This window comes from Phocoena sinus, chromosome 18 (assembly GCF_008692025.1).
Source record: "Phocoena sinus isolate mPhoSin1 chromosome 18, mPhoSin1.pri, whole genome shotgun sequence".
Lineage (NCBI taxonomy): Eukaryota > Metazoa > Chordata > Mammalia > Artiodactyla > Phocoenidae > Phocoena > Phocoena sinus.
This window is the reverse complement of record NC_045780.1, coordinates 79667029-79691228: the sequence shown is the minus strand read 5'-3', so window position 1 is coordinate 79691228 and position 24200 is coordinate 79667029. Positions and strand designations below refer to the sequence as shown.

Here is a 24200-nt window from a genome sequence, read left to right as displayed (position 1 = left end):
GTAATTACAAAGAACTCTCTCCGGCTCCAGTCAGGCTGAAACTAGTAAGCACAGATTTCTGAGGAAAAAGAATAAAGGAGGATATTCTGAAATTCAGCCCATTTACTCAATCACATTTTAGCTTTTACTTTGCTTTGGAGGTGATGCGCCAATGTTGCCCGGTCCTGGTAAAAACCTGTGGGGTACCTTCACCAGGACAGAGAAGAAAGTAAGATGGTTTAGTGATGAGTGTGGCCAAAAATGCAATCTCTTTTTTATTTTCTTAAGGAGGAAATTTGAGACAAAGTAAAGACAGCAGCTCTATAAATTTTTGTAGTATTCCCATTACTTCACAGTTGGCTTAAAATAAAAAACACATGGTATAGGTTACTTCTGTTACCTGAGAAATTGCCCCACGTCACAGCGACTTCTGGTGACTGACTTCCATGAGTGACTGTCTACTGTCTTGGCGTTGGAATCTCCTGCAATGGCAGCAGAGGACGTGGTCATGGGGCTGCTCTGAGCAGGACGTGAGCTGAGAGCAGCAGAGCCGATGCAAAGCGATACCTGAGCTCCCAGCCCGGCCACGGCTGGTGCGGAAAACTTGGCAGGTCCCAGTAGCCCGTCGGGGCCACAGTGGAGACGTAGCTGAGAACCGCAGTGACAGGTGTGCACAGAGCCTCGGCTGCCCTCATCACTGGCCAGATTTTGGGAGAAAAATTAGCTTTGAGATCAGCAGTGACATGGGCCTCTCTGAGTTTTGAATAGAGAGTCTTGTAACTTACCCAGGGATTAAGCATTTCAGGACAGTGTTGAGCAGGTAAATATGGCTGGTTATCCTTGACGCTCTGGGTTGAGCTGGGCTTTGCCAGCTAGCTCTGAAAGTCTCATATGGAAATCAAGCCGTTAAGGGCACTGTGAACATGGTTGGGAGTTTTTAAAAAATCTGTTAGTACAAAAGCCTTTGAATATCTAAGTCCATCCTAGGAGAGTCTCATACTGGTAATTACACAACGATGCCTATCTATATATAGTTTAGATGTTGGCACTTAGTTTAGAGCACACAACAAAAATGAAAACAAAGATGAAACAGAAGTACCAGATCCTCTCCAAAACGAACCAAATACAGCCCTTTTGAATAAGAATTTCAAAATACCATGCAACCACCTTTTTTGTATTTCTGATTATTTTACGGGGAGACTGAGACACAGATGAAGCTAACACACACCAGCAGCTGAGGATAGAGCCAGGAATGGCATATGTCAATGCCAGATTCTCATCTCGAGCTGGAGCAGTTGTTTCTGCTTCCTTTTCTCAGTTCTGGCTTAACCCCGCTTAAGAGTTAAAGAAATTAAATCTGTATGTGTTTCCGGCCCTGGGACTTCTCAGTTGCCTTTTTAAACTCAGCACTGAGGGCTAGAAAGGAATTCGGGGAAATCCGCCAGCGAGGTGCTCTGGTTTGCTTAGCGGTCCAGAAATCGTGCCAGGGGTTTCCCATCTCGACACCTGATGGGACCCACCAAACCTTAACTGCTGGCTGCTTGGGGGTCAGACAGCTGCTAAATCAGAAAACATCGTCAATCGCGACGACAAAGACGATGATGCTCCACGTCTTAATTCTCATTTTGATCCACCGTTTAAATTCCCTTTGGGCCGAGTACCACGTGTGTGGAGGGAGGTCAGACCAGGGCACAGGCCACGCACACAGTGGGAGACCTGCTCACAGGCTTCTGGGGCCACGGGAGGCCGGGGCGGCAATGCCTCTTGTCTCCCTGGCAGGAAGCCCTCCTCCAGGGAGCAGGAAGGAAGTGACTGGAGGGCCGTGAGTCACCGACTCTGGCTGAGAATCCTCCGGTGAGGGCATGCGGAATGTTCAGGCCCTGATTAGCTCTGTAGGCTGGACGGCCGCGAGCACCCCTGAGGCTCAGTCCCTCCCGTCTTCAGATGTACACTCACCACGGTTTAGAGATGGAATGCCTGACATAAACATAGGGGGGCAGATTGACGCCTGGGGATGCGGCCTGGCCCTGTTACCACTGGGGCATCACCTTTAAAGTAAATACGCGAGTCTCAGGAGGGGCCTCGGTGTCACCGTGGTAGACTTTTAAAAGTAAATTTCTATTTCACTGGCTTAGAAATTTGGGATGAATTAGAGCACGGTCACCGCGACCCAGCCAGCACAGGGATAAACATCTTTCCCTCGCCTCGCAGCGAGAAAGCGACCCTCAGGAACCTGACAGCCGCTGCCGCTCTGTGCAGACCCCAGGCCGGCGGCCTCCGTCGAGTCTCAGGCCCTGTGTGACCAGGCACTGCTCTGGCCACCGGCCTCCGGCTCTTCCATCCAGCAGACTCATACATTTACGTTCCGAGTCCCGTCCACTGTGTGAGCTGGAATTACAAAGAGGATTCAGCTGGGAGCCATGAGGCTTCCTGCTGCCCCGGCCCCCAAACCCGGCACCTCAGCCCAGAGGCCCCGTCTGGCCCCCTCTGGCCCCGTCTATCCCGGGGCTCCTCCAGGGGCCTCTCCCTCCTTCTGCTTCAGGAAGCTGCTCTACACGATGGGGGTGGGCAGGGACAGTGAAGGCGGGACCTTTGGGGACCTTTGGGTGGTTGGGGTCCAGGGTCATGATCTCGTTAGGGGCGCACGGCATTTGCCGCTTTCTTCGTCCAGAGGAAAAGAGGTCCCGCTAATTGCATCTGTCCTTAATTAAAGCTGGAAAAGGCAGGGAGAGAGTTGTGGTGGGAGAGGGAAATCGTGGGCTCACTTACCTCATCCCCTTCCAACGCGCAGAGCCCAGTTTCGCCGTCCATGCCAGGGAAACCCTCAGGCCGTAGTGCGCACTCCGCTGGCGTGGTGCAGGGGTCCGGCTGTCCAGGACCTTGTGAAAATACAGGCGCTCAGGGACAGGACTGCTGCAGACGGGAGCGGGGCACGCGTGGGCTCTCAGGTTTCCCGTAGCTCTGCTCGTACAGCAACCGGCAGCGGACACGCAGAGAAGTGCTCCGGGCGCTGGAGTTGGACGGAGTGCGTAAGCAACACACGGTCACATGCAGCTCCCGCCGTGTGCTGTCCAGAGGGGCGGCTTGGAGGACGACCCTCCGGAAGGCTGGGCGTTCTCACTCGGTCACTGGCCTCTCCCCACGCCGCCTCCGCCAGGTGTCTTGACAGGGACAGTGAAGACGCCCCCCGAGTCAGCAGGACGGCAGGAAGCCAGGGCTCACACCTCCCCGAAGCTGATGCCCGGTCTCCACGCCAGGATTGTGGGTGTGACAGCACTGCACCCCCAGCTCAAACACCAGCCAGTCCTGGGCGCCGGGCCCTCCCACACCCCCGTCAGTCCCTTCACATAAAACAGAGCTGGGCAGGCGAGGGGAGCTGCCTGGAATAGGGCATTTCAAGCAGTGGGTCATGGCCAGCGACGGGCAGTTAAGAGCTCGACAGCTGCCGGGGAGCGGGGAGAGGGGTGCGTGCAGGCCTTGTCCATTTCCATGGCAGCAACCCTCCAGCTGGGAAGAGACGAAAAGGGCCCATCGTATGCGGTGTTTCCACCGTGTAACAGCCAGTGAGGACTTCAAGAGCAGGGGTTTGTACAGTTTTATAAACTTATAAAGCTTATATAATTTAATTTAAAATAATGGTCCTGTTTAACAACAAGCTGGCAGAACTCCCGAAAATGTAGCGGTTGATCTCGTGAGCTGCTCCCTCCAGGCCACCAGTGGCTCGCTGGCTCATTGAGGGTCCCGAAAGCAATTTCAAACTTATGTAAACCAGACGAGGTTAAGTGAAGCTGGAATAGAATATGAAATTTTAGAGCAGATTATATCTAGTCAGGATGTCAAGTACTTATGTGAGTGTGTCAGGTCGTGACCTAAAGTGTATTTACTTTTGGGGGTCTTTTAACAAGAAATGTGAGCAGTTCTGGAACCGCGACTCCAGCTGCCTTTCCGTCCAGCTTCAGAGTGACCGTCGGGAGGGCCGCGCCCATGACCTGCTGCCTGAGGGAGATGCCCCGAGAGCTTGAGGAGACAGACTCTGCGAAAGGAGACCCTGGAGGGGAAAGAAGGTGCAGAGACGGGTTGGTCCTCGGGCCCCTGAGCCGCGGGCGCCAGTCGCCGTCCTAGGTGTGGACGGGGACCCACGTGTCACCGTCTCGTGACACAAAAGTGCAAGGTGAGAGGTCGTGAGGGGACCCCTCCCGGGGCGCCGGGTCTCAGACTCCCCGCAGGAGGGGCCTGGGTCCTGTGGGGCTGCACCAGGAGCACAGGAGGGACGGTGAGTGCTCACCTACCACCGTCTTGTCCTTTGCAGAAAAATTATTTGGGGCTTCCCTGGTGGCGCAGTGGTTGAGAGTCCGCCTGCCGATGCAGGGGACGCGGGTTCGTGCCCCGGTCTGGGAGGATCCCGAGTGCCGTGGAGCGGCTGGGCCCGTGAGCCATGGCTGCTGAGCCTGCGCGTCCGGAGCCTGTGCTCCGCAACGGGTGAGGCCGCGGCAGTGAGAGGCCCACGTACCGCAAAGAAAAAATTTTTTGTTATTTTGAGGTCATCGTAGGTTCACGTGTGATTATAAGGCGTAGGACAGAGACCCCGCATCGCCGTCCCCAAGGCCTCGTGTGGTGACGTCCTGCGTGACCACGGTGACTGCACAGATCTCAGCAGGAGCTGGGAGAGATACAGCCCGCTGCCCGATCTGGGTGCACTGGGGCACAAGCACGTGCACATGTGTGTGTGTAGATCTGTGTGATTCTGTCACACGTGCACACGCGTGTGGCCACCACCACTGTCAGGGCACAGAACGCGTCCACCCCACGGGGTCCCTCCTGCTGCCTTGTTATGTCCGCAGCCGTCGCCTCCCCCTTCCCTGGGCCCTGACCCGCACTGTCCCTTCCCCGTCTCTGCAGTTTGTCATTTTAAGAAAGTTGTGTAGGGAGTTCCTGGGGGCCTAGTGGTTAGGATTCCAGACTCTCACTGCCAGGGCCCAGGTTCAATCCCCGGTCGGGGAACTGAGATCCCGCAAGCCTCGCGGTCAAAGAAAAGAAGAAAGAAAAGAAGTTGTGTAAGTGGCCTCACGCGTGAGCACGGCAGGCTCTCCTCGGCCCCGACGTCTCCGGGTTACTCGTCAGTCGTCCGTTCGTTTCTGTTGCAGAGCAGAGTCGGCTTCGGCTCCTACCTGCGGAAGGGTGGGTGGAGGTTGCCTCTGGTTTGCGGCGTCAGTGAACAGCGTGGTTTTGTGAGCGTCCTGTCTTTCGAAGGAGACTTTCTTCCTCCAGGTGGAGGGTCTGGGGAGAGCGTAAGGCCTCCCTCTGCACTGGCTACAGGCTCACCGGGGGCGGGCGGCGGGGACTGACGCCTGGGAGGAGATGGAGGTCTGGAGGGCCCTGCGGGGACTGCATCCCAAGGTCCCAGGGCAGAGTCGCCGTCGCCCACCCCCCAGCGTCTCCCAGGCCCGGCGCAGGTGCTGCAGGACAGCCAGTGTCTCCTGGGCGCTGGGGTGGGGGGGCGAGGGGAAAGCACCCCGCCCTCACCCTGGGGCTGATGAAACGGCCAAGCCGGCCAGGGTGCTGAGTGCCGCACAGCAGCACGTGGGCCCCACGGCATCCAGGTGGGTGGGCACTGCTGCTGGCCCATTTCACAGGCCAAGAAACTTAGAAACAATCGGGGGGAAGAGTTCTGTTCACCTCAAACCATGTGGAAGGAAGAGAGGTAATTGAAGTGGGGTGTCGTGGGCTACGTCTGTAGTAAAAGCAGTGTCAGCCCGTCACTTGCACACTCAAAGTTGATTGCCACGTGTTCACATGCCCAGGTGCTGTGCTTGTACAGTCTGGCCAGCTGTCACCGTCCACTCCCTCCTGTGCCACCCACGGCCCTGAAGCTGGGAGTGATGGCCACACAGCTCCCGTGAAGGGGTGAGGGGCAGTCCCGGCCGGGCCATCCCGAGGCAGCTCCCCCATCCCCAGAGTCAGCACGACCTCAGAAATGGGCTTTCCCACCATTGCAAAGCAATTATACTCCAATAAAGACGTAACAACAAAAAAGAAAGAAATGGTCTTTCCATTCTTCCTCAGTGCTGCCACTGTGGTCATAGCTTCGAGACCACGCCAGCTTCTGGGGTCGCCTCCTCTGTTTACTTCCCTGCACCATTCCAGGTGGAACTAACTGCACGCCGCGGGGTCTCGCGGCTTCTGGACATGTGCCCCGTGCTCGGTAAACGGATCGCTAGCAAGAGTACATACTCATTCAAACACCTTGTCCGGCCACTGTGCAAGATTGTCTATAAATATTAATAAAACCTTGAAGGAAATACAATGTAATGGTGGGCGCACAGGTACCATTTTGCCCTTTTCCAGTTTCTTTACTATTACGTTGCATTTCCCAACCTAATGTCTCACAAAAGCAGCAGCTCCCACCGGCCATCGATAAAATCTGTTGCGTGGTTGTGACAACCTGCCGAGCGGTTTGCCACCGCGGCTTCCTTTGTCGCCGGGTCTCTGGAGCCTGACTCCCTGGACAGGAAGTGTCTGTGGTCGGAGCTCCTGGGTTTTCTCCTTTGCAGCTTGTGTTGTGATTCTGTTGCGAGGACCGACTGACAGCAAATCCCCATCTCCCGTGGTGGGGATCAGTTACCTCCTCTGCTCCTTTTAGCTTCTGGGATCCTTCGATGGAGATTTTGGAAGAAAAAACACACACCATCCGTCCCCGTCCATAGCTAAGAAGGCAAGACTTGGAGGCTAGTTAATTGCTGATTTCAGGGGTGTCTTCAAGGAACTACTTGATATTTGGCTAATTATGGTCAAAAATAACAAGTTAAACTTTACTATGATAAGAGCGTAGGTATTTTGAGCAAATGTTCTTGATAATAAGCGATCGAGGCATTATACAAGTGTACTCAACAGGTGAGTGGTTAGGTACCTGGGGTTATATTTCACTGTTAACTCAACCTGACAGGTATACTGATATGGATCGATGGCGTCGCACATCAACGGTTAGGGTTCCTGTTAGTGAGGCCGGGCCAGGCGTGGGCTGGGCCAGTGATCCCTACATCTCGTTGGCTTTACACAACAGGAGCCATTTCTCACGTTTGTTCATCAAGACGGTTCCAGGGCAGCTGCCTCTCCACAGGGACTCAGGGGTCCACTTAGCTCTGAATTTTAAAGCGAGGCCTCCCAGTCGCCTTCGATGGAGAAGAGAGAGATGAAGCTACATGGTGGCTTTTCCCAGCTTCCAACCAGATGCGCTCACTTCCTAGGCACCCGGTCTCTCGGTGAGCTGCCAGGAGGGAGGCGGCGTGGTCCCTACTCCCTGCACCCCCCTGCCCATCCCAGGAGGAGCTCCTGGTGCTGGCAGTGGCTCTGGCGCTGTCTCCTTGTAGGCGGGCCGAGCCGGGACTCCTTTCCAGCAGCAGCACAGAACACCTGGGCTTCGAGCATCCAACGGGAACTTCAGTGCAGGCGTCTCCCCTCTATGGCTTTTCTCCCCAGTGTGGCCCAAACGACAAATATTGGAGAAAGATTATTTGAGGGTGTTATTACTCATCTCTCTGGATTCTCCAAATGCTTTCTCTCCTAGACTCTCAGGTCACCAGAGCCACATTCCTTGACTCCTAAGGGCCTGAGTAAACGATCAGAGAATTAGGATTGAACGTCACGTCCCCAACTTGAGAAACCACTATGTTCATTCAGGGAGTATTAGTTGGACTTTCACCATGTGCCAGGCAGTGTCGTGAGCAGAGCAGCAAAGGCCAGTCATTTGAGATGGAAAAATCCTTCCCTGACTTGTTGAATATCCATATGAAAAAATTTGTCTAAAAAATTCCTCCTATTGCTTAGTTGGCCAAAATATTCTTTTCTGAAAAAATGGATACACTTCCTTTTAGGAAGTAATATATAACATATATGGAAATATGGAAACATGTTTCCATAGTTCCCTTTTCACCTTGACTATCAGGAAACTCAGAGCTGAGCTCTACATTCATTGCAGTAGCTGTTTTCACTGCAGATGTTTGATACAATAATTTCTTCCTTCAAAGTTCATTGTATACTGGTCATTTATTTTATGTCACTTCAAATCCTTTGAAAGTAGACTGGGCAGATATGAATAATAAACTAATTATGCTGTTTTAGCCGATACATAAGTACCCACTGGTTGATAGATTGACGCTTCTCAATAAATATTCTTTGGGGGGGTTGCAGAAGAGGACTCTATCAGAGAGAAAAAGACAACAGTGAGTTATAAACAAAGAGAGTATAGACGCTTTCTATGAGTCACCACCTTTTCCTTTAATCCCTCAGTATCTTCCTATCTCTTATAATCACAACTCTAAGGGAACAGATTCTAATTTAGAAAAGAAGGATCAGTCCCTTTGGGCAGAGCACAGATTTAAGAAGGCATGGTGCCCGCACAGGGCTATGGAGGTGAGACTTCTTAGGGAAGGAACAGAGGAAGGGTGCTGTGTGGGTCTCCGTGTTGCGTGGGGGGAAAGCGAGGTGCTCACCCACATCTGGCCCCGCTGATGTGTGGCCCCGCATCCTCATAAACTTATTTCCTACCCTCTGAGCACACGCGTCTTATCAAACCCTCTGATGAGCTGCCAACCTCATGCTCATTTGGTCTCATTAAAATGATGTCATGGATACGGCAAACCAGACATGCTCTGCAGGCTGTCCAGACTGTCCAGGTCTCTTTGGGCTGTATTATAACGAGGGCAGGAAAGCCTAAGCGTGCAGTGAGATTCCAAGTGTGTGCTAGAGTCTATGCCATGTGATGTAAACGGCCTCTGATTCTCCTCCTTATTCGGGATGGAGCAGAGGGCATTTCCCAGTTCCATGGCCATATGCCACAGATCAGAGGCCATGCTGATGTGGCCTGGAAGGGGCACCACCTCCGGCGTGGCAGCTGCAATGGGGGCTACTGTGTGGTTGAGTTTTTGGTGGTTCAGTGTCATCCTCCAGAGCCTATCCGGCATCAGACATGGGACTGGTGAATTATATGATCCTTTAGGTCTTTAAGGGAGGTCTTGATCTCCATGGTTCCTCTAGGATGCGTCATTCCTTTTGAGCCTTCCCTGCTGGTATGGCTGTTAACCCACATACCAAGGAACCAAGGTGGGTGTTTTGACAACTGTCACATGCATCCCTACCGGTCCCTTACCTGTGGTGCAAGGAGAAATGATCACTTGGGGGTTCCCTGTGAGCCGCTCCTAGCAGAGCTCCATGTGTTTCTTGGACCTCACAAGTTTTGCTTTAACAGGGGCGTGACGAGCCCTCGACTCAGACCTCAGCCCAGGAGCCCTTCAAACGTCTAGGTGTTTCCCTTTCCATGTGGAATTACATGAGTAAATGGCCACAGGCCCCTCTGGGGTCATCCCAGGGGCATCCTCACTGTCAACACGTGCAGCCGGGTCCTCTCCTCCAGTCAGCAGGCTCCAGGGCTGAGAACTGGCTCCCGACTGGAAACTGGGTAAAGGGCTGTGACGTTTTATTGAAGCGACTTTCTTCAGCACCCCCGAGCCCCGTGTACGATTTCCTTAGGCTGCATAAACTGAGTTATACTGCTGCTGGCCGGCTCTCCGTCCTGCCCTGACACTGTGCTCGACTGACCATCACTACAGCCTCTGCAGGTCAGGGCGCCGGGGCTGCCGCTACAGCCTTGCTGCACGATAACTGCCCCTGCCTGGCTTCTGATGTTAAGTGTCACCTCTGGCCTCCATCATGTCACCACCCCATCATCCTCACGCTCTTAGGGGGCCCCACGCTCCCTGTGACAGCGTCTCCACCCGCGGCCCAGTCCTGCATGTCCAGCCGCGGTTGAGCTCTCTCTGGCACGTTCGTCATCCTAGGCACTGACTAGGTTTCCTGGTCTCATGGAGCTTATTTACTCTCCCGTGCCATCTCTAAGCACTGGGATGCCTTCCTCGCTGTCTGCCGTGACCACAGGGCAGTTCCACTTCACTTAGTGTGGGATGATGCTTTTTACAAGCTTTCAAAGGCCATACTAGGGGCCTGGGGTCCTGGCCAGTGTGCCACATCCTGCATCGTGGTTGAATGATGCCGTACCAGTGAACTCTAACCTGGTCCCCGCTGCGTGCTGCCTCTCCTGGGTCCAGCATTCTCTGGCTCTGCTTCTGCCTTTGCTCACCCACCCCCACCGGCATTCCTCCCGGGTCTGTTTGCAGACCCAGTGCTTCCCTGGCTGGGAGTGGAGCCGGACACAGTGCTGGTACCGTCCCGCAATCGTCTCCAAGCACAGGGGAAGGGGGACACCTCTTCCGGTCCAGAATGTTTACGGAAAGCCGGGAGTCAAGGTTCTGAGTGCATTAATTCAGGTGATGCTCCCCCAACTGCAGGGTTACAGCAACCTTCCTTGGGTTGAGCCTGCAGGCAGCCCTGGAGCACCACTACCTTCATGACTAAGTTCTCACTCTGATCTGCACCTGTTTTTGTTCTCTGGGGTAGGAGATGAGGCTGTCTTTATATGGTAGCAAGAAAACCTTTTTGTCACACTTTTCTTTAAATGGGTGATCTTTTCACTGCCTTGCCCTCAGCAAGAACCACCTGATTCCAAAGTTGAGGTGATTCCTGCTTCCCAGCCTCCCCATGCCTGAGACTCTGCACCCCACTGTGTGCCCCCCACGCTCAGCACTGCTGCGTCCACCAGCGGGTGTCCTGCTCTCAAACCCCATCACAGAGGCTGCCCCTAGAACACTCCTGGCCCCAACCATCTTACGCCGGGTTCCTCTGGAAACAGACTCCGAAGAGACGTCTGTGTGCGGGCCTTTATTGGCAGTGTTCTCAGAAGGGAAGTCCTGTGAGGGTGTGAGGGAAGGTGGGCTGGACGGAGAAGCAGCTTGACAAGGCTGCTGCTACCGGGGCTCCGGCCGATCCTCTGAGAAGCTCGGGAGCTGGGGCTGCTTTTCAGTTACGTTGATGGAGGCAAAGCCTTGGTCATCCAGAGGGATGACGGCACTCGCTACAGAAGCCGCCTGAGGTCCAGGCTTGGAGACAGCAGCTCCAACTGGCTGCTTTCCTACGCTCCGTGTTAAACCTGAGTAAACACCTCCTATGAAGGTCTTGAGAAGATAAACTCAAGCAGAGGACTGAGGACCTGGAAGGAGGCGCAGGTAGTCTGGGTGAAGAAGGGTCATTAATCTTTTTTAACATGTACCTAAGCATTTATTTTTAGGAAGTGAGGTAAAGCAATGAAAAGAACAGGCCTTTCTCTTTATTAAGCTTGTAGTCTGGTCTACACATGGTGTGTGTGTGTGTGTGTGTGTGTGAGAGAGAGAGAGAGAGAGAGTGTGTGGTGCTGGCGCTATGAAGCCAGAGGAGTAGGAAGTGGACAGGAAATCAGGAGACACAGCAAATGAGCTGAGGTTGGTGGCCTGCGGGTCAGCAAGGGCAGACAAGAGTGCACTTGGCCTGTGTGAGAAGCTAGGAGCCAGGGTGGCCCGAGGGAAGCCTGGGGACAGCAGAGGGGCAGGAGGGCAGCGGGAGGGACTGGGCAGCTTTGGAGCCTGATCAGGATCTCACCCGGACTCCGCACTACCCCTGACCCCAGGTGGCCGGCAGCCCCTACTCTGAGGGGGCTGAGCTGGGCCAGGGAATTCTTTTCCTTTGATACCTGTAGGTCTGAGTTTCTTAAAACCCTGTGCATGTGCCCCCCCTCCCAAGCCTCCCGGCCAGGTTCCACCGCCCCCGCCTGGTCCCCACCACCACCAACCCTAGCCCGGTCGCCCCCCGCAGCAAATCTCGCCCGGTCGCCCCCGCCGCCCGACTAGGTACACCGGCACTCCCGGCCGGATCCTCCCCGTGGGGCGAGACGCCCCCTCCGGGTCCCTTCGATGCCTCCTCGGAGGCCAGCCCCGCCCCGCTGCGGGCCTTGGGATGTGGGCGGAGCCGTCTTGCTCCCGCCTCCTAGCCCTCAGCCAATGGGCAGTTGGGGACGCGCTGTTGGCGGAACCGTGCCGCTCCCGCCCCTCTGCGGGCCTTGGACAATCGGGAATTGGGCAGGGCCGTGGGCGGAGCCTCCCCGCCCCCACCCGCGCCCTCGGCCAATGAGCGGGCGTGTGGGCGGAGCCGGAGGTGGAGGTGCAGCGGACGCGCGGGCACGGGGTAGGGCGCAGAGCTCCGGGACTGCGCCGCTGCTCGGGCTCTGCTACTCCGCGGGGTTCGGCGCGCGAATTCCGGGCAGACCCAGCATGGCGGTGGAGGAAGAGGGGCTCCGGGTTTTCCAGAGCGTGAAGATCAAGATCGGTGAGCTCCCGGGAGCTGGCGGGGGCGGCGGGGTCTTCGAGGGGGCTCGCGGCGGGCGCCCCCAGGCCCCCGACCCCTTCCCTTGGGGCCAAGGCCCTGACGCCTTCTGGCCATGTGTGCTCCCCGGTTGCGGCCCCTCCCCACCCCCTGGAGATCCCCAGCCGCGGCCCCTCCCCACCACCCCGGAGGCCGCGGGCCTCGGCCCCCTCCCCATCACAGGGAGATGATGGGCCGCGGCTCCCTCCCCATCTCCAGGAGATGCCCGGCCGCTGCCCTCTCCCCACCTCCCCCAAGGACGGACTGGGCCGAGCCGGGCTGGCGGCTCCGGGGGACGCAGCTCCCTGCGCTGCCTTCACGCCACTAGCGGCCCCAGGTCCCCGGAGGTGGGGTCGCCTGCAGCAGAGGGAGGTGCGGTGCCGGTCTTGGGTCGGGTCCCCGCTGGGAGTGTGTATCTGCGTGTGCATGAGCGCGCGCGCGGGTGCTCTCCGGATGAGTGCATTTCAGGTGCCAAAAACACCAACCCCGGGGTTCCGAGCCTCGCTGAGTGCGATACCCAGACCCTTCCTTCGCTGGGGACGTGGAAGCTCTTTCACATTCCCCCAGGGGCGAGGGGCCGAGCGGGCGGCTGAATGGAGCCTGGGTGTGCACGCGACTGTGTAGGTGGATGTGTGGGCATGTGTGTGTTCTCGCGTGTTTGTGTGTGTGTGTGTCTGCCTGTGACTCTGGAACGCTCTGGCCCAGGGCTCCCTCCGGGCAGGTCGCCACAAGAGCCACCCCTCCCCCTTCCATTGAGAACTGGCTGCGGGAGCTTTTGGCCACCAGGGCCTGCCATTCAGGTCGTGTCCCCAGAGCAGTCTGCCTTTCTCACTGGACCCAAGAGCTGGGGGAGGGAAGTGCAGATTCTGGAGTGGGCTGGAAGGCTGTATCAGGACTTCCTGGGTTTATCTGGAGAGACTTGCTTTTTCCCAGTTCGGTTTTAACTTGGGAGGGTGACGTGCAAGTTTCTTCCCCCCAAAACAAGATCGGTTCCTGGAGTGACTGCTGCACATTAATGCCATAAATGTGCCGGCTGAGAGGACAGCTCCCCTTGGAGAGGGCTGCTGAGACCCTGGTGTGTTGCCCGTCCTCGGGGCCCTTCTTGCCCACTGAATGCCTGGGTCCTCCACATTCCCATGTGAAAAAGGGGCTCCGGGAACCAAGCCAGGCGCCCAGTGACTGCTGGAGCGTCAGTTGCTGGTGACATTCGATGCTGCTTAGGAATTCCAGCTACCCCAAATCAGCGTGTTGTTTCCTGTCTGCTTTATTTTGGTTTGTGGATCATCGCTGAGACGCTGTTGATGTTTGGCTCAGAAGCGCTGCAGATAGGATGTGGTCGCACTTCAGCCTCGAGGAGCTTGCCTGGAGAGGGTTTCTCTTGTTTACTTGGTTGAAATCTGCTGTCGCTTTCTGCTGAGAGGTTCAACATGGCACTCCACCTGAAGTGGGCAGGGAAAGTGCCTCTCAGTGCCAGGGTCCAGTGCGCATGAGGGGGCTGCCAACCCAGAGGCCTTGAGGTGCTTCCTTAATCAGGGTACAGGAAGGGGTGGGGCACGGCTGTGAGGCCTGGGCCAGGCTTCTGCGTGCAGCAGGCAGGAAGGGGTCTGGGGACTTCGGGGCTCAGGCCCCGCACGGCCAGCCTGGACTCGCCTCAGGAGGGTTCTGGAACGGTGGTCTGTTAAGCAGAGCGGATTGACTTTCGAGAATGGCACCGAGGGGATCTGCTGGCCTGGCAGGGCGCCCTCATGGGAGGTTCTGGACCTCACACACAGGGGCCTCGTGTGGAAGGAAGGGCTTTGAAGATGCTGCTCGGTTAGGCTTTCCCTCTTTTGTGCTTCAGTTTAAACAAGTGAGAGAAATGCCCAGCTCAGCTGAGGATTAGTGCAGCGACTGAACATCTGCTGGTCTAACTCCATGTGGGCACGGGGTATTATCGGAACCTTTGGAGCCCCGCCCCCACGTCTGGGGGCTGTGGCAGAGCGGATGTGCAGAAACGTCTGTGCGCCGTGGTCCACCTCCCTGGACGCGGCTCCAGCTCTCAGATGCCCCTGTCTTCTCCCCTCTCCAAGGGTCTTCACCTGCAGCTCGGGGCCGCAGGAGGGAGACATCTGTGTCCCACCCTGGTTGCTGGGGCTTGCAGGGAGCAAGGGCCTCCGCACAGCACAGGCATTGGAGCAAAGAGGTGTCCTGGGCTGTGCTGCCGACTTAGAGCCGGGGCCGGCCCCAGAGGCGAGCTGTGGGGACTGGCCTGGGGCTTCATCTTGTTCCGCTGTGAGTAGACAGGGCCTGGTGGGTGGTGCCCCGAGCTCTCCGCTTCTCTCCTTAGTCCTCTGCTGACTTGCCTGAGTGCCCCAGCCGTGAAGGTACAATGACGAGGAAGGACACCAGAGATGACCTGGAGGAGGGGCGGCTGTGCAGGAATCACAGGCCTGCTCGCCTCCTCGTTCCGGGAGACCCTGGCTGGCTGGCCATTCACGCTGAGCCCTGTCTCCGGGCGGCTGGCAGCGTGCCCGTGTCTGCTGGTGGCCTGCCGGCCTGCCGGCTGGAAGACCCAGGGCAGGCGCCCCCCTCCCCCGCCCCCCTTTCATGGCCTCGTTTTTTCCATTTGCGAAATGCCAGCAGTCATTGTCTGCAGCATCCGGTGGGAGCCCCTCATCCCAGAAAGAGACAGAGAGAAATTCTCCCTCCAGTTATACCCTCAGCAGTGTCACCATTCCTGTTGCTGAGGGGAAAGGCGGAACATTTTGGGGGGCTGGAGAGTTTTTAGTGGGGGGGCCTTGGCCGTTAAGTCCTTAGAAAGTCTGGAACGTGCGGTGGTAGTACGTGGTCACCGAGAGGCTAACGCTGGGGAAAATGAGAAGAATCTCTTCCTTTTCTCCCTCTTCTCCTTCTTCCTTCCACCTTTCGCAAGTAAACGTGGGGTATGTTTATTGTAACCATTTCAAGTCCTCGTCCTGAAGAGCTTGTGTCTTTCCCCACTTAAATCTCGCAGTTATTTTGGGCCGTTCTGCTGCACACTTGAAAATCTTACCCGCGGTCTATCTTTGGTAACAGCAGTATCTCGTGTCACGTAAGACCGAACACACTTCCTGTGAGGCTGCTTGAGGAAGTGTGCTGCTCTGGCTTTCCATGAGTCAGGCCTTCAGCCCTGGAAGGGAAGCAACGTGAAGATTTGTAGGCGGCGACGGCTGAAGACTCCCGGCCAGAGCACCTCTGCCCAGCAGGGTCGTTTTGGACTCAGCACTCCTTAGGCCTTGCAACGTAGCTTTACTTTCCGGTGATATTTCCCTTTTCCATGAGAGTTACTCCCTGTTTTTAAACGTGTCGTCTTGATAAACATGTCCAATTAAGAGCAATGTACAAAGGTATTTCTCTCAAGCTAAAAAAAGAGAAAATCCTGGCCTTGCCCTTGAGGGTGAGAAAAGCCCTCTTGGGCTGTGAGTGGGTCTCGTCGTTGTCAGGTTCGAGGGCAGCTTGGGGATGCGTGGCGAGGCCACAGGGCAGACTTCCTTCTTGGACCCAGAGCAGCGGCCCCCCTGCTCTCCCCGGGCTCAGAGCACCCACTCCTGTCCCTTCTCATTCAGATTAGAACCCGTCACCAAGAAGGGCCAGGGCGGTCTGGGCGCAGCGCGAGCACCGGGGAAGCGACGTGCCCCCATTCAGCCAGACGTGGCCACGCAGCAGCTGGCTGTCGGCCCGTCTGCCCCCCAAACGTCACCCCCCGACAGAAGCAGGAGGCCCCTCAGGTCGGGGAAGCGGGGAGCAGGGAGGGCCCCTGGGTGGCCTCGAGAAGAAGCCCCAGACCACAGGGGCTGGGAGCTCAGGGTTCTAGGGCCACGCTGCCGAGAGTGTGATTTTTTTAACCCAATGTCCAATGTGGGAAGCAGTGGCGCGCCAGTTCCGGGGTCTGTAAGGCTCAGGCGGGGCGGTCCAGCTTATAAGTGGCAGTGGTTGTCAGCGGCCGGGCGTCACAGGCTCCGTTAGAGGACACGTTCTGTGCACACGATGGCCGACGTCTGCACAAGGCTGCGCGTGAGTCGGGGAGCGGGGAGCTGCGCCGGCCACGCACGGTTCTTGGCATCAGGGGCTGCGTGTTCTCCGGAGCTCTCTGATGCTAAAATTAGCCTGGATACTCTATTAACCTGGGAGCGCAGCTCGGGGGCTATTTTTGGCCCCTGAGGACCGGTGTGCAGACTGGCGCCACCCACGGGGCCGCGAGGTCAGCCACCTGGCCGCAGCCCGCGGATCTGGGCTCCTCCGGGCAGTGGTGTGTGCTGACGTGTGAGGTGGGGAGGGTGCAGACTTAAGGGTCTGGCGTGCGCCTTCTCTCATTGCACCTAAGCTCTCACAAGCCCGCGTGGAGTCACCTGCCCAGGGTCTTGGCCTGCGGGGGCGGGAGCTCGCCTCGCGTGCTGCCTCCTGCCCGGTAACGCGCATGGACAGGAGGGGCCACCGGTGCCTCTGAGGGGAGGGCCCGGGCCACTGGCGCCTGTGGGAGGACCGGGGCGTGCGCACACGGCCCCTAGTGCAGGTGCTGGCCGGAAGCTGGAGGGGACAGAACTCGTGAAGTTGCGATTGAACTGGGCACGAGATCCAGAGGCGACCCCTCGAGCGGGGCCACCTGCAGCCCACGGAGCCCCGGGCACGCAGGGAAAAGGGTCTGCAGGTGGTGGGGCCCCGTGGACGGGTCATGGGGCTGCAAAACACCATTTGGCAGAAAACGTCTGGATTTGTTTCTCTGAAGCTAACGAGGCACTTGTGTGTGTCAACACTCACACCTTCCGGAGAGTATTTGGGAAATCAGGACATCGGAGCATCACGCTTTAGAAACAACCACAGTGGGAGCAGCTAAGCCCGAGAAGTGAGGTTTGCAAGTCACACTGGAAGGTGGAGGCTGCAGGTGCCCCAGCTGCTTCCGAGCGAGGAGGGTCCATGCTGGGCCCAGGCGGCTCAGGAGGGGAGGCTGGGACCTGAGACTGAGTCCCGGCCACCTTTCTCGCTAACTCTGCAACTTCAGGTTCATCTGAGCCCACTCTGCTTCAGTTTCTTCCTCTGCAATAGGGGAGAGTAAGGCCCTTTCTGTGCAGCTCAGCGAGCTTGTGTGAACACAGGCACTTGCATTGCCCCGGTCCTGATGGCAAGGTGTTACTGCTGGTACAGTTTGAAGCTACTTGTTCTCTTAATCTTGTAACGGGTTAGAGATCCAGCTCAGCAAGCCAGGAGAAGTTGGTGAGGCAGCAGTGGGGAGGGCTCGCCGGTTGTCTGTCCCCCTGCACCCAGTGTCAGCATGGGGGTCTGTGTTCCAACTGTGCCCGGTCGGTGGGACGTTCAGATAGCAAAATGGGGAGACAGAGTATTGATAAATGCCAGATGAAGGGGCAGTTACATTATGGAGCTTCCACAGCCTGGAATACTGTGCAGCTTTCAGAGAAATAAGTTGGAGCCCGGCCCGGCCACGTGACATGCAGGAAGCCCGTGGGGTGTGACTGGAAGGAAAGCAGCATGTGGAGCGTGTCTCCAAAGGTCCCGGAGAAGCGCAAGGCAACAGCTACGGGTGCGCAGGTGTGGGGACGAGACCCACACACGTCTGTCACCTGGACCCCGGGGCTGGGGAGTGTGGAAATGGTTTAGTAGGAAGAGGGAATAAAAGGTCTGTTTGAAAAAGCAAGAATATTACTAGTATGTATAAGATAGGTCAGTAGAGAGTTTAGAAGTCACAACCACTTAAAAAATGGAATGAACAAGTTCTGTAGGGGACACCGAGGCCCAGAAAGATAAAATAATCTCCTAGACACACACAAGGCTCACTCAGTGCAGAAGTGCGGGGCTGCCGTCAGGTCCAGGAGCGAGTGAGTAGCGGGCTGAGGGCTAGCCCGGGAGGGGACCTCGAACACACCCAGACACGCGGGCGGCGTGGGCTGCAGCCCTGTGTTCAGGAAACGCTGACCCGGATGAGAGGGGATTTAAAGTCCCACCATCCACACAAATGACCCTGTGCTTCTCTTTAAGTGTGAGGCAACTTCCAAAATTAACAGTGAACACATTTGAGTTGCGGTGTAAATGCACGTTTCGTGACCCTCCTTAGAGATAAGCGGACGAGTGTCCCCGACCGCGCGTCCCAGCTCTCGCCGTGGGCCGGGACCCACGTGTCGTTTCCGCACGACGGCTCTTGGGTCAGACTCAGAGCTGCTCGTTATCGGAAGCTTCTTTGCCGGAAGTGAGGGATCAACGAGTGGACCGTGGGACCACAGGTCGTGACCCTAGTCCTCCGAGTGTCTGCAAACACGGGTTGTGTTTCTGCACGCAGATCCCGGGCCAGCCCGGCCTGTCCTGAGATTTGGCCTCGCTCGTTTGCATTTTCAAGTAAGCCTGCAGCCCATGGCAGGGCCAGTCAGCATCTGGGCGAGGGCCCTGTTGGTGAGGCCACGTGTCTACGCCTGAGACCTGCCGTGGAGGCCTGGGGGAGGCTGGACCGCCCCCGCTCAGGGTTTGAGCCGAACGCTGTGCCCTTCACTCCTAAGTCAGACCAGTGCCTGTTTCCCTCTTCGCATAGTTTCTCTTCCTGTTGTCTGAATAATTTTCAAAGTGTGAAGGAGTGCTCTGTCTTGGCCCCCATTGCCAACGGGATGAAATCCAGAGGCCGGCAAAATCGCCGCGTCTCTCTCGGACTCAGGGTGACTCAGAGCCTGGAGCCTCGGTCGGCGGCCGCTTCCCCAGCCAGGCCGCCCCGCTGGTGCTCCGGACACAGCCTCGCTCTCGGCTTGGCGGCTACCAGTGCCGTTGGGGCCTGCGGCAGCGCCAGGACCAGGGCCTGGTCGCCGGCCTCTCCTGGGACCGGCTCCCCCTTCGGCCGCCCCCCAGGGCTGACGGGAGCCCAGGAGTGGGCCTGGGCTTCTGGGTTTTCGGGACATTTAACCGACTGGGGGCTGATAACTAGCCTGCCTTTCTCTGGAGCTTTGATTTGGACTCGACAGTGGGTCCCGTCGGGTGTGACCCGTGTGTGGAGTCAGGGCCTATCTCTCCTTCCTGTGATGTCCCTTGGCCCTCCCAGGAGCCCCCGTGGCCAGGCCCCCCGTGGTTGAGGGCAGCTACGCGTGCCCCTGGATCTTATCTGGGGCTTTGTCTTGTGTGGTTTTTCCTCTGAGGAAAAAGTTGTCGTTTTCCTTTTTTGCTCTGTGGGACTGGTCTGATTTTGTGCACTCTGTCCGTTTCCACGACGCCGGATCCGTCGTTGCCCGCGGAGCCCTGGACACGCCGGGGAGCAGCAGGTGCCCCTGCAGAACGTGGTCCTGTCAGAGTCTGGCAACGACTCCGTGCCTTGTGCAGGCACGTGTCTTAACTGCCCCCCACCCCCCCCCCCCGAGGCCCAGAGAAGCCAGGTCACTTTCCCGAAGTCACACAGCAGGAGAGGTTGTGACTGTCTCAGTTGTCCTGTAATGGACTCGAAATTACCAAGGCCCAGGCGCTCCTGTGGTTAGTGAGGAACGGCCCTCTTGGGTGTGTTATCAAGTCACTTCCTCAGTTGACAGCTCACTTCCACCAAGGCCTCTCCTTCCCTGAGAATCTTTGAACGAGCATTTATGGGAGATTCTCAGGAGAGTGACACCTGGGCCTGAACCTGTGGTCCTGAGAGGCCAGGACACCCGGGGCTCAGGGCCTGCTGACCACCTCCCAGCTGAGTGTCTTGAGCTGCTGGACACCTGAGCAATTTCACCTGAGACCATGCTTTACACAGGGGGCCAGCCTCCGAGTGGACAGACCGCAGGCTGCCCTGGGGGCGGGAGCAGCCCTGTTTCTTCCTGACGCTGCCGTCTGGCTTCTGACCATCTCTTCCTCCTGCTGGGGTGGGACCCAGGCCCAGAGGTTGCCTTACGCAGGAAAAGCCCCCGGGCCAGGCAGGCAACAGCGGGGAGGGGTGAAGTGGGGCAGTTAAACTCCAGCCGGAGGTGGTTCAGCCCCAGGCCCGGAGCCTCTGGGCCTTTGCTTGTTTGGACCCAGCCGACCGGGGACTTCCCAGAGCCAGGCTCAGATGGTGGTACAGAGCTGTTTGCAGAGATCCTGGAAGCCGAGCTGGTTCCAGAAATCCCATTGGTGTGCAGACCCCAGGGGACCTGGACAAGTGCCTTGTTGCAGAGGTCTGCAGTGGGCTGGTGTGCCGGGGCTGCTTTTCCCATGGCCTTTGGGGTGAGGGCGGGCTGGGGAATTCCAGATTGTTCTGGGCTGCGGCTTGGTGAGCTCACCCTTCTCAGGGGGCCCTGCTGGCCCGTCCTGGGGCTGACGGCCACAAGCAGTTTTTAGCTTAGGATCTGACGACTGGGTGTTTTATCTACCTTTTTTTATCTACTAGGAGTGAGTTTCAAGGGCAGAAGACACCGTGTATGCGATGTTCCCATGGAGGGCACACCCACCCGTGTGTGGTGTGTCCAGGACCTTCTGGAGGAGCGAGGTGTCCCCGGGCTCCCCTGAGAGAGGCCTGCACCCCACGAGGCAGAGCGTTCAGTTGAGGGTGGGTGGTTCGCCCTGACCTTCTCACGGGGGCCCCTCACGTCCTAGTACGGGTGTGCGTGCACACGCACACACACGCCCCCGGCCTGTCTCGGGGCAGAGGTGCGTGGTGTCGTGTCACCGCGCGGTGATGGCGGGGGAGGCCGGGAGGCCCGCGGCGGCTCCTGCTGGCTCTTTCCCGTTGGCGGGACCCGTGGTGCCAGGGAACCGGCCTTGTCTGCGCAGCAAGGCGTGCGGAGTTTAGAAGAGCTTCCTGTGTCTCAAGCATTCTTGCTGTCCTTTCTTCTGCCGTCGTGGCGGAGGCTGCAGAGTCACGTGGCCCGTGTGGGCCCGACCCCGGGGGTCTGGGGGTGTACGTTTGGCGGCACCTGCCGTCTGAGAGCCCTGAGGGCGGCTTGACCGGGTCCCCGCCCCGCCCTGGGGCCTCGCTGCTGGGACGCCTGCCTTTGCGCTTTCTGTGACTCCAGCGTCTTTTCCGCACTTTTTGATTCTTTAATATTTTGTACGTGCATCAGACACCTTTCACATTTTAGGCCCACAAGCCGGGTTTTTCCTATAGCTTCTTTTCCTATTCGTTTCTGGCCCGTTCTCTCTCCTGGCTGCGCTCAGGTGGGAGCCCCCAGACTTTGAGAAGCTCCGAGGACCCCGGGCAGGGCGGGGCTGCCTGGGAGAGTATGCTGGGATCGAGCGAGAGGACATTAAGGTGAACAGGGAAGTACTGCAAACGGGGGTGCATGAGCCATAGTGGGTGGGGGGCTGCCGGGGGGCCTCCTCGCCCCCCGAGGTGTGAGGCTCTTGTTTCCTGCCCGGCTGTACGGGTGAGAGAGCCCAGCTCCCTGGAAATGGGCGCTCTGCCTGGTGGGACCCGAGCCGCCCGAGCCAGGTGGGCTGCAGATGCCCCATGGCCCCCTGGCTCTCCTGGCCGTGCTCCCGGAGACCTTGTAGCTCCTGGGCGATGCTTCCTGGGGCGTTGGGAGGGGAAGGGCAGAGGACCCTGTGCTTCCTGAGCCCCAGCTGGCCCCGTCCATCTGGAGTCCGTGGCGTTCCTTTCTCTGTTCATCATTTCCTGCTCCACTCAGCTCCGCCTCCGTATTTGGAGAAAGGATTTCTCAGCGTTTGGACCCGAGGCTGTGTCTGTGCACATCCTGACCGGAAGGAAGGGTCTCGGGGACAGAAAACCCCTGGTCGCTACGGTGTTGCTCAGTCTCCTGGCTTTCTGTTCATTGGTTTTGCGGAGGGTGTTCTGGCCTTCTCTTCGAGGCCCTTTCCCTCGCTGCCGGTGTCCTTCCCGGACGGGCAGGCTGTCCAGTCAGGAGGGCAGAGCCTGGGTCCTGAACGAGACGCTTCCACCTCTTTTTCGCCCACACAGGATTCACTATAGTTAGTAGCAATGTAGTTCTAATTGTTACTAGACCTCCTCCTGCCTCTCCCCAGCCCAGCCCGCTTCCCTATCAGTATCTGTGTGAGGACCCACCAGTTTGGTGAATAATATAAGAGTGTTGGGTTTTCTTTTTCTTTTTTTTTTTTTTTGCGGTACGCGGGCCTCTCACTGTTGTGGCCTCTCCCGTTGCGGAGCACAGGCTCCGGACGCGCAGGCTCGGCAGCCACGGCTTACGGGCCCAGCCGCTCCGCGGCATGTGGGATCCTCCTGGACCGGGGCACAAACCCGTGTCACCTGCATCGGCAGGCGGACTCTCAACCACTGCGCCACCAGGGAAGCCCCGAGTGTTGGGTTTTCTTAAGCAGGAATTTCTGTGGCCGGAAGGAGCTGGCTGGGGGGCAGTGGGTGTTGGCCCCCAGTACACAGATCTCTTCAGCCCTTCACGTGCCGGAGGCCAGTCCAGGTTTACTGTCACCGGGGCCTGAAAGCGGTGGAGGCACCCTTTTCGGACAGAATGTTTCAGAAGAGTGTGGGAGGGCTCTGTGCATCTGACCTGGGGCGTGTTGGGGGCGTGTACACACGTGTTGATTTTGTGTATCAGGGCCCGTGGAGGCCAGTGTAAGGGCCACCCTGAGGCAGCGGCAGGAACTCTGAGCCTGACCTAACGTGCGAATCACAAAGACCGGTTGGGAAAAGCTAGTTTCCAAAAGCTCTCCTCCTTGCAAAAAGTGCTCCGGCGTCGTCTGGGGGGCGATTCTGCATCGCATGGGCTGACGTCTAGGTGAAGTCGGCCCGGGGGTGGGGTGGGGGGTGACCTTTGCCTCCCCGGTTGTCCCACGGCAGTTGGATGCCACCCGGAGATGCTGCACATGGGCCCGTGGGGCCATAAATTGGGCATTTCACAGGATGCATGGGAAACGTTGGCCTTGCCTTCCAAGACTACAGATCAGAGGATAAATAAGACAAACCATCAACATAGTCACGCTTTTATGGGAATAATAATAACTGAGATTTTCAGGTCTTGGGGAGGCGCTAAGGAAGACTGGAAGGGGTCTCCCTGCTCTCTTCCTGTTCTCCCAGGAACGGGTACCTATGTGTGCACACAGGTGCACAAACATACCTGCACACGCACACACTCTGCACACAATGTGTTTTCCAAACCTGGAGAATTCTTAGAAGTAATAGAAACTGTATGTGCAGAATTAATTTCTGAATATGTAAAGTGACCCCCATTGAACAAGGACAGCACTTACTCTTATCATTAAAACTAAACTAAACAGTAACTTACCGTTTTCTACTCTAAGGCTTAGTCTGTCCCAAGGTGTACCTGCGCCCTGGTTAACAGCTCTGGGGAGGGGACGCCTGTACAGCGGCCCCTTGATGGTCACTGCTTCCCGCTCTTAGTAGCAGACGACAATAGTCTGTCTTGTTATGAAGGCGTCTTGGGGTCCTTGAAACGTGCCGTCTTCCTTGGAAAGCAGAGGCCGGGAGGGTGGCGGACAGGACACTGTACGTCTGTTTTAGTGTGTCTGAATTTCTGGGTCGCAAACCACCTTAGGTAAAGTAGGGCCCTGGGCAGGGCGGGCCTGCTCCGGGGACCTGGCCGCCCCCTTGGGCCAGGCTCTTGGGCTGTGCCCCAGCTCACGGTTTGGTCCTCTGTCTCTTCCTTTTCAGGGTTTTTGTAACCTGTGGGGTGCCTGTAGAGAAGGTGCAGAGCAGGGCACAGAGGAGAAGCACCATTGAGAACATGAGTTGCAGGTGAAGTGAGGGCGCAGCAGGCCCCCTTCTGCAAGGTCCCCCTGGCCCCGGGGTCTCCTGGCTCCGGGGAGCTTGCTGGGCTCTGCCCCCGAGAAGCAGAGCAGAAAACAGCAGGACAGCCCGCGGGTTCTCTAAGATGCGCTTGTTCCTGGGTGACCAGTGAGCGTAGTTCCTGCCTTGAGAGCAGACGTCCTGCGGGGGGGACAGTCTCCCATCGGGCTCCAAAAGACCCGTCCTGAGCTCCCTGCCGCTGCGGAAAGCGTCTCCACTTTCCTCCAGTGCCCTGGTTCTAGCC

The 24200-nt window shown here is 57.5% G+C and overlaps 1 protein-coding gene across 2 annotated transcripts in view; it reads left to right on the top strand.

Annotated features, from left to right (window-relative positions):
- Window positions 1-12074: 12074 nt before the first annotated feature.
- Window positions 12075-24200, top strand: part of RASA3 (RAS p21 protein activator 3) — an 88458-nt gene continuing 76332 nt past the window's right edge. For both annotated transcript variants that reach the window (XM_032611571.1, XM_032611569.1), the window contains exon 1: window positions 12075-12225. In XM_032611571.1, coding sequence (XP_032467462.1) covers window positions 12171-12225 — 55 coding nt within the window. In that variant the 5' untranslated portion in view covers window positions 12075-12170. The remainder of the gene's footprint in view (window positions 12226-24200) is intronic.